Source organism: Euphorbia lathyris, chromosome 3, assembly GCF_963576675.1.
Source record: "Euphorbia lathyris chromosome 3, ddEupLath1.1, whole genome shotgun sequence".
Classification (NCBI taxonomy): Eukaryota; Viridiplantae; Streptophyta; class Magnoliopsida; order Malpighiales; family Euphorbiaceae; genus Euphorbia; species Euphorbia lathyris.
This window is the reverse complement of record NC_088912.1, coordinates 104,354,011-104,366,986: the sequence shown is the minus strand read 5'-3', so window position 1 is coordinate 104,366,986 and position 12,976 is coordinate 104,354,011. Positions and strand designations below refer to the sequence as shown.

Genomic DNA, 12,976 nt, shown 5'->3' with positions numbered 1-12,976 from the left:
CAAATTGATCCAAATTATCAATGTTAGGAGTAAAATTGATCTTGGCTACCAACGTTGGGGGTAAATTTGTACCATTTTAGACGTTAGGGGTAAAATTGCTCATAACCCAAAACGTTAGAGTTATTTTTGCATCTTAACCCTTAAAATTTTCTTGATTAAACTCATCATTTTTAGTTTTCACACATTAAGCCATTTATTAACGGTTCAGCCAATAACACTATAACTGAGGAACTCAATATGTGTGAAAATTAAAATTTAAGGACTTAATTTGAAAAAATAAATAATTAAAAGCTCAGTTTTTAAAATCATAAAATGTCAAGGGCTAATTATGGGTTTAGCGTTTTATTCTTTCAAAAACTTAGAACGACACTGAAAATTCAAACGCAGGATTCAGATTTTCATTTTTCTATTTTCTAAGATTAAATCCTGACCGTGCATTATAAAAAGCAACGCTCACGATTAAACATCTCCTGCCCCCAACTTTCTCTCTTTCCTATAAAAGGAGGCCATAGTTCTGAAATTGAAATTCCTAATTACCGCTTTTTAATTCTAAATCAATCGCCATGGCTAGAACTAAGAAGACTGCTCGAATGAGCAGCGGAGGAAAGTTACCGAGGATACAGCTCAGAACCAAAGCAGTCCTAAAATCTGCTTCGGCAACCGACGGTGTTAAGAAACCTCACAGGTTTCGTCCCGGCCCCGTCGCTCTTCGTGAAATCCGGCAGTACCGGAAAAGCACGGAGCGCCTGATCAGAAAACTCCCTATCCAGCGCCTGCTTGGAGTATTCGAAGGTACAAAATTCTGTGCCATTCATGCCAAAAGATTCACCATTATGCCTAAGGATATGCAGTTGGCCAGAAGGATTAGAGGCGAACGTGCTTGAAGGTTTTGCTGTAGTGGAAATATGTAGGTCTGTTTTAGGTTAATGTTGCTTGTTCTATGGTAATTTAATTTGAATTGAATTATACAGTGTGACCATTGACTTCTGTTTGGTCATAATTTTGTGGGAATAATGAATATAATCAAGGATAAACTATTTAGAAACTTCTGTTTCTCTGCTTCTTTCTCAAAATTTTGTGGATGAATGTTTGTTTAGAAAAGTTTGAGAATTGTTTCAAGGAAGAAGCCCCCTCATTTAATTAATCTGTACAATTAGAAGTTACATGAGTCAGTAACTTATCTCTTGTTTGTCATTGCTGAGTCATTAATTAATCTGTACAATCTGTTCTTCAACGTCAACTTTTAGGGCTGATTTGTTTTTGTTTAAGATTAAATAGGTATTATAGTTTAATTCAATGAAAACACTGATGATAGTGATAGTGAGGTTGAGTTTGTGTTCGAGGAGGTGGTTTATGTTGGATAAACTATTAGAAATTTATGTTTCTTTAAGCAAAATCTGTTCTTCAATGCTTGTAAGAACTTTTCAATAAGTTGTAATTAGATCATGTTTTTAAATTACACAGGTGATTTATATTGGATAAACTATTAGAAATTTATTTATCAAACTCATGTGGCTTATGAGTACCAAGACTAAAAATGAGGCAATAAAGTCATGAAGATGTGGAAATTGGGAGTCATGAAAAAACTTCTTGATTTGGTGACAGCATGGAATTTGGTAGTTGAAGTAATCAAATATAACTGCATCATGATGAACTTATCACTTGTTTACCATTGTTGTGTGATGTTGATGGCGAATAAGATGAAGCAAATCTGCTCTTCAATGCTTGTATGATAGGATAGGCTTTTTCCTTGCATTGGAGACAATCTATATCGATATCGATTGAAATTAGATTCAAGTTTTCAAAGTGCATAATATTTTTGGAGTATGATAGTATCTACATGACTTTTAACTTTCGTTCATTGTTTTCATTCCAGAATCTCTGCATTTTAGTATTTGACAAGTTCTCTTTTGTTGAGTTGAACTGAGAAAAGTTATAAACACTATTGTTGAGTTGATGTTGGAATTTGGCATATCAGTTGATGCTTTTTACTTCAGTGTTGTTATACTCTGCACCTGACATTATGTTTACCAAGCTTTTCATCAATTTTGGTGGGTTTTGGGTTGATCTCCTTAAATATACCTATCAGAATTGCACAAATAGCTTTGTGAAAATTTCAGTGCAGTAGTCTTTAAACTGGTTTCTTTGGGGCCTTTCATGATGCTTGGGAACTTATTGTATACATTAGCATAAATTGTATCTAAATAATCTAATCTTTCAATTCTAGTTATTATGATGAGGTTGTGCTCTAAAGTATGTTTATTGTGTTGAAATTGACTTCCAATTCTAGTTATTATGGTGAGGTTATGCTCAAAATGAGTATTGTTTACTAGATACAATCACATTACATGATGCAATGGATATTGTTTGCCCAATTTTGGTGATCCTGGCATTTGCAATGTGAAGTTATATATGTTGTTAATTTATGATCACTGAAGGTAGTCATTATTAACAATGATGAAGGCTTTACTAGTTTTCAATTGACAATCTAGTAAAAATATTGCTGGGACACTATGTACATGCATGTCAATATGATTTATGAGATTATCTCTTCATTATATTTGTGACAGGATAGGCAAGAGGCTGTGTTATTGGGCGCCTGTTAGATGAAAACACACATACATGATCCATTAGCTTTGGCTAAAGAGGGGGAAAACATATGTATTAAGTTTTGGATTTTTATCAGGGAAACCATCATCCAGTGTTTAATATATATCATTAACCTAAATGTTTTGACAATGGTTATCCAAATGTCATTTTCTTTGGGAGATTCATGTCTTACACAAATAAGTCACAATCACAGAGACTAGCCATTTGAGAAAAACAAGCACTAGTTCCTGGAAATTAGCCATGCTTGAAGCTTTGTGTATTAGTATAGGGTATAAGGTGATGTTATATAGAGCGTTTGGTGCTCGGTGAAAAGGATGGAGATGAATTGCAAATAGCCATGCCATTTGTTTTTGTGATATTCTCTTTAAGCAAATTTGTTTTACAATGGTTATGTTGCATGAAAACTCTCATTCACTAGCGTTTTCTTGTTTTGTGTCCTTTTCTGTTTCCAATACGGTTTACTAGCTATATATATTTTTTTAGAAATAATATTCAGGGTGTTTCTATGTCAGTTTCTGTTTTGGTTTCTGTTTCCGTATCCCTTGTGTTGGGGACAATCTGTATGAGCTTTCAATCAATTGAATTAGATTGAAGTTTTCAATGTACACTATTTTTGGAGTATGATACTATCTAGATACCTTTTTAACTTCAGTTCATTGTTTTCATTTCACAGTTTCTGCATTTTAGTATCTGAGAAAAGTTATAAACATTGTTAATTAGTTGAGTCTGGAATTTGGCATATCAATTGATGCTTTGTACTTCACTGTTGTTATACTCTGCACTTGACAATATGTTTACCAAGCTTTTCACTTATGCATATTCTGTTGATATTTGTGATAGGATAGGCAAGAGCATAGTTATTAAAGGCTTGCCTGAGGCACGCCTTGGCTAAGGTTCCAGACTTAGCGCCTCCGCTAAGGCTCCAGACTTAACGCCTCCGCTAAGGCTCCAGACTTAACGCCTCTGGAGCCCAAAGGCGGGCGCAGTCAGTCAGGCGCATGCCTTAGTGCGCCTTAAGCCAGGCGCTAGGCGTGCGCCTTGGTGCGCCTCGGCTATCTTAGGGTATTTTAGGGTTTTTTAAATTCAGAAAATAAAAGCAAAGCAGAGACAAACAAAGAACGGCAGTTTTTACTCCACGTATAGCAGCAGACATTTTGCTCTCCTCCCTCATCAACGATACTTTCTTTAGTTTTAACTTTTAAGTCGGAATTATGAGTTTATGATTATGCATTTTATGGTTTTATCATTGATATTTGACTATTTGTGATTATTTGTGACTAGTATTATGAATTTATGATTTTTTTTTTTGTGTGTGCCTCGAGTCACTCGAGCGCGCGCTTTAAGTTGCGCCTTGCGCCAAGGCTCCAGAACCCCCTTGCACCAAGGCTCCAGGACCCCCTTGCGCCTTAGTGCGCCTTTAATAACTATGGGCAAGAGGTGGTATTATTGTGTGCTTGTTGATGAAAATAGATTCAACACGTACATAATCTGTTAGCTTTGGCTATTGTTATTTGTTGTTTTGCTATAAGAACTGTTACAATGCATTTTTAAGAGGAATTAGGTTCTTCACAGGAAGATAACCTTTAATGGTGACAATATTTTGGTAGCTTTTGAATTATTTCATTGCCTTAAATGTAGAAAGCTATGTGCCTAACATACTGTTTAGTCCCCTTATTTTGAAAAACACATTATAAGGTCTGTATCTTTTGTCAATATTAACTCTTTGATCCTTCTATCTATTTTTTTTAGATTTTTAACGGAACATATCTTAGCTTTTAGAATAGGCATAGTACGATACAAAATGAACATGTTACTCTGTTTATAACGGTTAAAAATCTATAAAAAAAATAGACAGAATGACCAAAAGGTTAATATTGACAAAAGTTAGGGACCTTATAATGTGTTTTTCAAAATAGGGGATTAAACAGTGAGTTAGGTAAAAATGTAAGGACTAATAAATTACTTAGCCTTGTGTAATTCTTCTCAAATTTGTGGTCCAATTGTTACCTACCTATTGTATTGTATTAGTATCTTTCTTTTTCCAAAAATGATATGTAAATCTCTCTCACAGATGCTGGGTTATTTCTGGTGGAATGGGCATAATTAGAACCGAGGTATACACGGGTGTCCTTACAGGGTGTTTAGTATTCTATTGGGATAGGGACAAGGATAAAGGTTGGGATGGGGATGGGGATAAGGATAAACAGTTGGGATAAGGATAAAAATATGATAGTTGAGAATTATTATTCAATGTTTGATACTTGGGATAGGGATAAAATAGGTCTAAACTATATGCAGCCCCTGAACTTGTCACTTTTAGTCATTTTGCTCCCTGAATGTACGGGATGATCTATTTGCCCCTTCAAATATTTAAAAGTGGTATTAGCAACCCCCTGTTTTCATTATAACGGAAACAATTATGACTTGTTCTCATTGCAAGTACCAAGATCATAATAAAAAAGGTTATGCACTACTAAAACAAGCTACAAATGAGGTTAGTATAGATAGTATACAAATTATCTTGTTAAAATTGCATATAGGGTTGTGCATTATTAAAACAAGCTGCAAATGAGGTTACATATATGCAGGCTGGTTCCAATACTTCCACGAACACTTATACTAATGTTGGAACTTCATTTTGTTTCCATTATAATGAAAATAGAGGGTTGCTAATACCACTTTTAAATAGTTGAGGGGGCAAATAGGTCGTCCCGTAAGTTCAGGGGGCAAAATGACCAAAATTGACAAGTTCAGAGGGCTACGTATAGTTTAGGTCAATAAAATAATACATTTTACTATTTTAACTTTATTTAAACTACATAACATTAATTTGAGGGATAAGATGGACTTTTCCATCCTATTAAAATCGCAGGAGATTATCCTACCCCCTTATACCACCCCCTCTTGTGTATAGGATTTGAGGGATAATATTAATATCCCTCTCTTATTTATCTCCCTAACATATCTCTAAGACAAACATAAGATAACTTATTTCAGTTTTTTTATCCCTATCCCGTGTCTTTATCCCCTCTAACAAATACTCAGTGCCTCGGTGGGTAGACTCTAAGTTTAGTACGATGATCATTGTTGTATGTTCAATCCCTTTTTCAAGATGAGTTAAGATGGAGGACTGAAGATGGTAAAATGGTCCGTGTTGGTTTTGATAATTGACTGCAGAACTTGACAATGATGGCTCAAATAGGTAAGTTGTTGATTTTCTTTGTAAAACTAGATTGATTCCTGCCGCCGGAACCACTATGATTAGGGGTAGTTTTGGCTCCCCTGTCTCTACAAAATTTAAGGATGTGGTGATTCTGGTCCCTCTGTCTCTAGACAATTTTGATGGGGTGCTAATTAGCACTCCATAATTGGTCCAGGTTTGTAAGACCCTTTCACCGGAGTAATATTCCATCGGGTGTTCTTTTAAACAGTTCTCCTTCATTTTAAAGAATCTGAACTGGAATGTCAGTTTTCTGATAGCTACTCTGTCTGCTTTATTAGCTTCTTCTAAATCCAAAATTCTAATTATTATTTTCATTTTAGACAGTCTCTAAATCCAAAATTTTAATTTTTTTATATGTTAGGCTCCTCATTAAATACAAATTTCTAAATTTTTTTGGTCTGTTAAACCCTTCTTAAATCCAAATTTCTAAATTTATTTGGCCTATTAGGCCCTCCTTAAATCCGATTTCTTTCTATTTGACACAATTTTGTTTACATGTTAATCTTAAATACAATGTAGTTTAATTTTGAGAAGTTTTATCTTGATACTTAAAATTTGGTTTTTAATCACTCATATTATAACACGTATATACGAAAAAAATTCGAACAAATTCGATTTAGTAAAAAAAATTTCCCGAATTTAATATTCTATGCAAGTGAAACTTAGATTGACCAAAATTTGTACTATTTCATGTCATATATAACTGCAACATCAAATTATCTCTTGTTTACCATTTCTGAGTATGTTCATGTTCAATAGATGTATCAAATATTTTCTTGAATGCTTGTATGATGGATTTATTCCCTCTGTTAGGGTCGATCGATCTATACACGGATATCAATTATAATTGGATTCAAGTTGTCAAATGTTACTGAATATTTGTGAGTATGAACTTGATGAACTGCATTTTTTTGGTATTTCTGGTGAGGTGAATTCAGAAAGTGATTGTCACGTATATTTGAAGAGTTCAGGGACTAAATAGGTAATTAGTCTTGTTAGTTAAGTTAGTTAGTCATTTTTTATGTGTTTTTGTGATTTCTGCATTGCTGGCACTGTGTGCCATTTTAATTCCCTAAAACCTATTTTAGAGAATAGATTCTCTAGGTTGTTAACTATTTTATTTAGTAGTGAGTTTGTTAGTACGTACAGTTGTACCTGCTGCTAACATATATTTGTTTTTACTCACCTATACAGAGGCTGAGTGTGTAGGGATGGTAACAGGTAGAGTATCCGCGGGTAGTGTCAATCTCAAACTCTTACTTGTTTATTTTTTAATTACCCGTACTCTTTCCATTATCCTAACGGGTATATTTTTGCATCCCATTACCTTAACGGGTATTTCATGTCATATATAACTGCAACGTCAAATTATCTCTTGTTTGTCATTTCTGAGTATGTTCATGTTCAATAGATGAATCAAATATTTTCTTGAATGCTTGTATGATGGATTTATCCGTGCGTTGGGATCGATATATATGGATATCAATTGTAATTGGATTTAAGTTGTCAAATGTTACTGAATATTTGTGAGTATGAATTTGATAAACTGCATCTTTTTGGTATTTCTGGTGAGGTGAATTTAGAAAGTGATTGTCACGTATACTTACTTGACAAGTTCGGGGACTAAATAAGTAATTAGCCTTGTTAGTTAAGTTAGTTAGTCATTTTTTTATGTGTTTTTGTGATTTCTGCATTGCTGGCACTGTGTGCCATTTTAATTCCCTAAAACCTATTTTAGAGAATAGATTCTCTAGGTTGTTAGCTATTTTATTTGGTAGTGAGTTTGTTAGTACGTACAGTTGTACCTGCTGCTAACATATATTTGTTTTTACTCACCTATTTAGAGGCTGAGTGTGTAGGGATGGTAACATGTAGAGTACCCGCTTGTAGTGTCAATCTCAAACTCTTACCCGTTTATTTTTTAATTACTCGTACTCTTCCCATTATCCTAACGGGTATATTTTTGCATCCAATTACCTTAACGGGTATATATTTCATGTCATATATAACTGCAACATCAAATTATCTCTTGTTTGCCATTTCTAAGTATGTTCATGTTCAATAGATGAATCAAACATTTTCTTGAATGCTCAGGATTTATTCTCTCTGTTGAGGTCGATCTATACGAATATCAATTTTAACTGGATTCAAGTTGTCAAATGTTAGTGAATATTTGTGAGTATGAACTTGATAAACTGCATTTTTTTGGTATATCTAGTGAGGTGAATTCAGAAAGTGATTGTCACGTATATTTGAAGAGTTTAGGGACTAAATAAGTAATTAGCCTTGTTAGTTAAGTTAGTTACTCTTTTTTATGTGGTTTTGTGATTTCTGCATTGTTAACACTGTGTGGCCATTTCAATTCCCTAAAGTCTATCTTAAAGAATAGTTTCTCTAGGTTGTTAGCTATTTTGTTTGGTAGTGAGTTTGTTACAGCTGCTAACAGATACTAGTTTTTGACCCGTACGATGCACGAATTCATCTTAATATATAAATATTAAAAAAAATATAATTTAATAATTATAATTAATGATATAAAGGTGCTATATAAATTAAATATTATTATTTTATTTTCACATTTAATTTAAATAATCTTTTTATAGATAAATATAATAATATAATTAAAATTAATATATTATATTATTTATCAGTAAAAAAACAATGAAGTGACACCTCAGCTCCATCGTTACTGTTTTATATTATATATAGATAGATATGCAGAGAATTAGATAGATTTTAGGTATTAGTTTAAATTATGTAGAACTTTTAGATATAGATATGCAGAGAATTAGAGAGATTTTATGGATTAATTTAAATTCAGTAGAACTCTTAGATATAGTACGGATAAAATAATATTTTTATAAATAAATATAATAATATAACTAAAGTTAATATATTATATTTTATATTATATTTTTTATCAGTAAAAAAAGGAGGAAGTGACACTATAGCTCCATCGTTACTATTTTATATTATATATAGATATGGAGAGAATTAGAGAGATTTCAGGGATTAATTTAGATTCTGTAGAACTTTTAGATATAGATATGCAGAAAATTAGAGAGATTGTAGGGATTAATTTAAATTCTGTAGAACTCTTAGATATAGTATATAAATTAAATATTATAATTTTATTTTCATATTTAATTTAAATAATCTTTTATAGATAAATATAATAATATAATTAAAATTAATATATTATATTATATTTTTTATCAGTAAAAAATAATGAAGTGACACCTCAGCTCCATCGTTACTGTTTCATATTATATATAGATATGCAGAGAATTAGAGAGATTTTAAGGATTAATTTAAATTATGTAGAACTTTTAGATATGCACGGAATTAGAGAGATTTTAGGGATTAATTTAAATTCTGTAGAACTCCTAAATATAGTACGGATAAAAAAAATCTTTTTATAAATAAATATAATAATATAACTAAAGTTAATATATTATATTTTTTATTATATTTTTTATCAGGAAAGGAGGAAGTGACACCTCAGCTCCATCGTTACTGTTTTATATTATATATAGATATAGATATGCAGAGAATTAGAGAGATTTTAGTAATTAATTTAAATTATGTAGAACTTTTAGATATTGATATGCGGAGAATTAGAGAGATTTTAGGGATTAATTTAAATTATGTAGAACTTTTAGATATAGATATGCAGAGAATTAGAGAGATTTTAGGGATTAATTTAAATTCTGTAGAACTTTTAGATATAGTACGGATAAAATAATCTTTTTATAAATAAATATAATAATATAACTAAAGTTAATATATTATATTTTATATTATATTTTTTATCAGTAAAAAATGAGGAAGTGACACATCAGCTCCATCGGTACTGTTTTATTAACAAAAATATAATTTAATAATTACAATTAATAATATAAAGGTGCTTTATAAATTAAATATTATTATTTTATTTTCACATTTAATTTAAATAATCTTTTTATAGATAAATATAATAATATAATTAAAATTAATATATTATATTTTTTATCAGTAAAAAAACAATGAAGTGACACATCAGCTCCATCGTTACTGTTTTATATTATATATATATAGATATGCAGAGAATTAGATAGATTTTAGGGATTAATTTAAATTATGTAGAACTTTTAGATATAGATATGCAAAGAATTAGAGAGAATTTATGGATTAATTTAAATTCTGTAGAACTCTTAGATATAGTACGGATAAAATAATATTTTTATAAATAAATATAATAATATAACTAAAGTTAATATATTTTTTTTATCAGTAAAAAAATGAGGAAGTGACACCTCAGCTTCATCGTTACTGTTTTATATTATATATAGATTTGTTTTTACTCGCCTATTTAGAGATTGAGAGGGTGTTTGTTTCAGCTTTTCGGATGAGCGTTTAGCGTTTCACTCCAAACCGCATGAAATATAGCGTTTGGTTAGGTTTATATAACCGCAGCGTTTAGCATTTTCTCTGGAAACTGCAACGTTTTGGAGCGTTTTACGAAAAGCTCCTAATTGGAGCTTTTCATAAATAGCTGTTTGTAGTTATATATTATTGACTAAATTATCCTTCTTATTTCCATAAAATATGTTTATTCTTTAACATTAATTATATTTCTACAACATAATTACCAAAATAACAAAGCTTTGTTGCGTTCAATAAAATTTTTATTTTTTATATAGATTATTTTTATTAATTGGTTTCAAAAAAAAAATTATTAATTTGTGTAACACATTTTTTATTTTATAATAGGATAAGATGTAAAAATACTCCTAACATTTATAGTTAGGAGCAATTTTACCCTTAACATCTAAAATAGTGCAATTATGCCCCTAATATTGTCTGTCAAAATCAATTTTACCCATAACATTGACAAGTTTGGTCAATTTGAGAAATAATTTGTCAAACTGTCTTTTTGGTCATGAATATTGTTATCTACAATTCACATGTGCACCATTTTAGCATCGTTAGTAACAGATCACAAACATATGATTAGATGTGAATTTTTTTTTAAGAAAACAAAATATATATATTGTCTTTTGTACGAGTTGGACAAAAAAATTTCAAATATTTCACCGAGTTTATAAATATTAATTTTTAATTTTATTATTAAATCACAAAAAAAATATGAAATCTCTTTTTTAGTACTACTGATATGCGCAATTGGAGTAAAATTGCTTTTAGCTACCACCGTTATGGGTAAAATTGCACCATTTTAGACGTTAAGAGTAAAATTATTTCTAGTTGTAAATGTTATGGGCATTTTTTCACATTTTCCCTTTTATAATTTCATCGTTGATTAATTTAAAACATGTCCATTTTAGACATTTTAAATCCGAACAGCAACAGTTCAATATAATTTTACCAAACACTAGTAATTAAACAGCTAATAACAAACAGCTAACCGCAACAGCTAACAGCTTACTGCAACTGCAAACAGCTAACAACAACCGCAACAACTATTAGCTAACAGCTGAACCAAACAGGCCCTGAGTGTGGTATTGTTTCAGCATCTAGAATTTTAATGAAATATATTCCTTCTTTTCTCTATTTTCTCTCTTCTTCCTCCGAAATCTCTCTTATGTCTCCCTAACAGCCCGTTTGGTACGTATTACAATGATAATTTCATTTTATCAATTTTATTAAAATTTATCAACCAAACATAGTAATGGAATCATTATTCCATTACATTACGCTTTTGATTATATTACAACTTTGATTATATTACATTGCATTACAACGTACCAAACGGACCTTGATTTTTTTACTCAAAACTCTAGTTTTGACCGTGATGAACATTGTTATTGAATTTGGCATACCAGTGATGGATTGTTATGTAAACAGATTGAGTTTGGAATTTGGGATATCATTGATATTAATGGATATATAGTCTTGATCACATGTAGGGATGGCAACGGGTAAAGTATCCGCGGGTAATGTCAATCCCAAACCCTTATCCTTTTATTTTTAAATTACTCGTACCCTTCCCATTACCCTAACGGGTATACCTTTTGCATCCCATACCCACCTCATTTAATTCGCGGATACCCGCGGGTACCCTTACCCATTAAGAATCAATAAATGAAATAAAAAATAGGGGAAAGTACACAAATAAACCTTGTGGTTTGACCCATTTTCAATGATAGACTATGTGGTTTAAAAGTTTGCAAACTAGTACCGTGAGGTTCAAACCGTTAGCAAAGACAGTCTAAAACACTAACACCGTTAAAAAATGATGATGCGGCAAATTTGCTCAAAAAGTCAGAGGGTTATTTTAGTCATTTTGTCTCTTCTCTTTTCTCCCTTTTCTGTTCGTCTTCTCTGTTATTCTTCATCTTCTACGTTCAGCAAACACAGTTCCGGTAAGTTCATTTGGTTTCTCTCTTTCCCTTCACATCTATCTATTTCTCTTCTCAGATCTGGAAAAGGCGAAAAGAGAGTCTTCGAATTGAGGAAATTTGTGAGGGAAGGTTCTTGGTTATCTCTATCGGGCGGCCGTATACGATGAAGCCGGAATCTATCTGACCAAAACAAACTCTTCTTCCTTTCCTGTGTTTTATTTCTGCTGTTTTTTTTCCTTAGCTTTGTTTGCTGCTGCTTTCTTTTCCTTGTTTCCTCTGCTTGTCTTTGCTTCTAGCTACTAAGCTTACCAAAAAAAACTCTACAGTCGAATCGAAAAAACAAGGAATTACTAAACGGAAAATATTATAATCCTAATAATGGAATTTTCGATTCTGCAATACATAATGGGGAATCTTGTTTGTCTATGCTTCCATGGCTATTAACTCCATATATTGGAGGGGATAGTTTGAATTCAGCAAAGAAAGAGTTTAATTATTTTCATAAGAAAGCAATGAAATTGGGTTGTTTGCTACATAATTTTATGATGAAATTGGGTTTTTGCTGCTAAATGGAATTGGGTGGTTTGCTGCTAAATGGAAGCTGCAGGCGATGAGGTGGAAGGGGATACAGAAGAATTCTTACCATTTGTGATTGTAATTGGTTGTTTGCTGCATAATTTTCTGATAAAGTGTGATGAGCGGCGGCCGGATGTGCATGTTGAGTGGTATACAGGAGGAAGAGTTGCTGGTTTTTACAGGCGAGGCAGAGGAGAGCGAGCGAGAAGAGACGTTGAGGGTGAAG

General features: G+C 31.8%; 1 protein-coding gene across 1 annotated transcript; it reads left to right on the top strand.

Moving 5' to 3' along the window:
• The first annotated feature begins 518 nt into the window (after positions 1 to 518).
• On the top strand, positions 519 to 1,053 carry LOC136223365 (histone H3.2-like). Its single transcript, XM_066011315.1, has one exon. The coding sequence runs from the start codon at positions 564 to 566 to the stop codon at positions 882 to 884; it is 321 nt and encodes a 106-aa protein (XP_065867387.1). The 5' UTR covers positions 519 to 563; the 3' UTR covers positions 885 to 1,053.
• Positions 1,054 to 12,976: the final 11,923 nt, after the last annotated feature.

What these genes read in the sequence shown, in the direction of transcription:
- LOC136223365 (XM_066011315.1), top strand. Translation starts at nt 564, where the DNA reads ATGGCTAGAACTAAGAAGACTGCTCGAATGAGCAGCGGAGGAAAGTTA.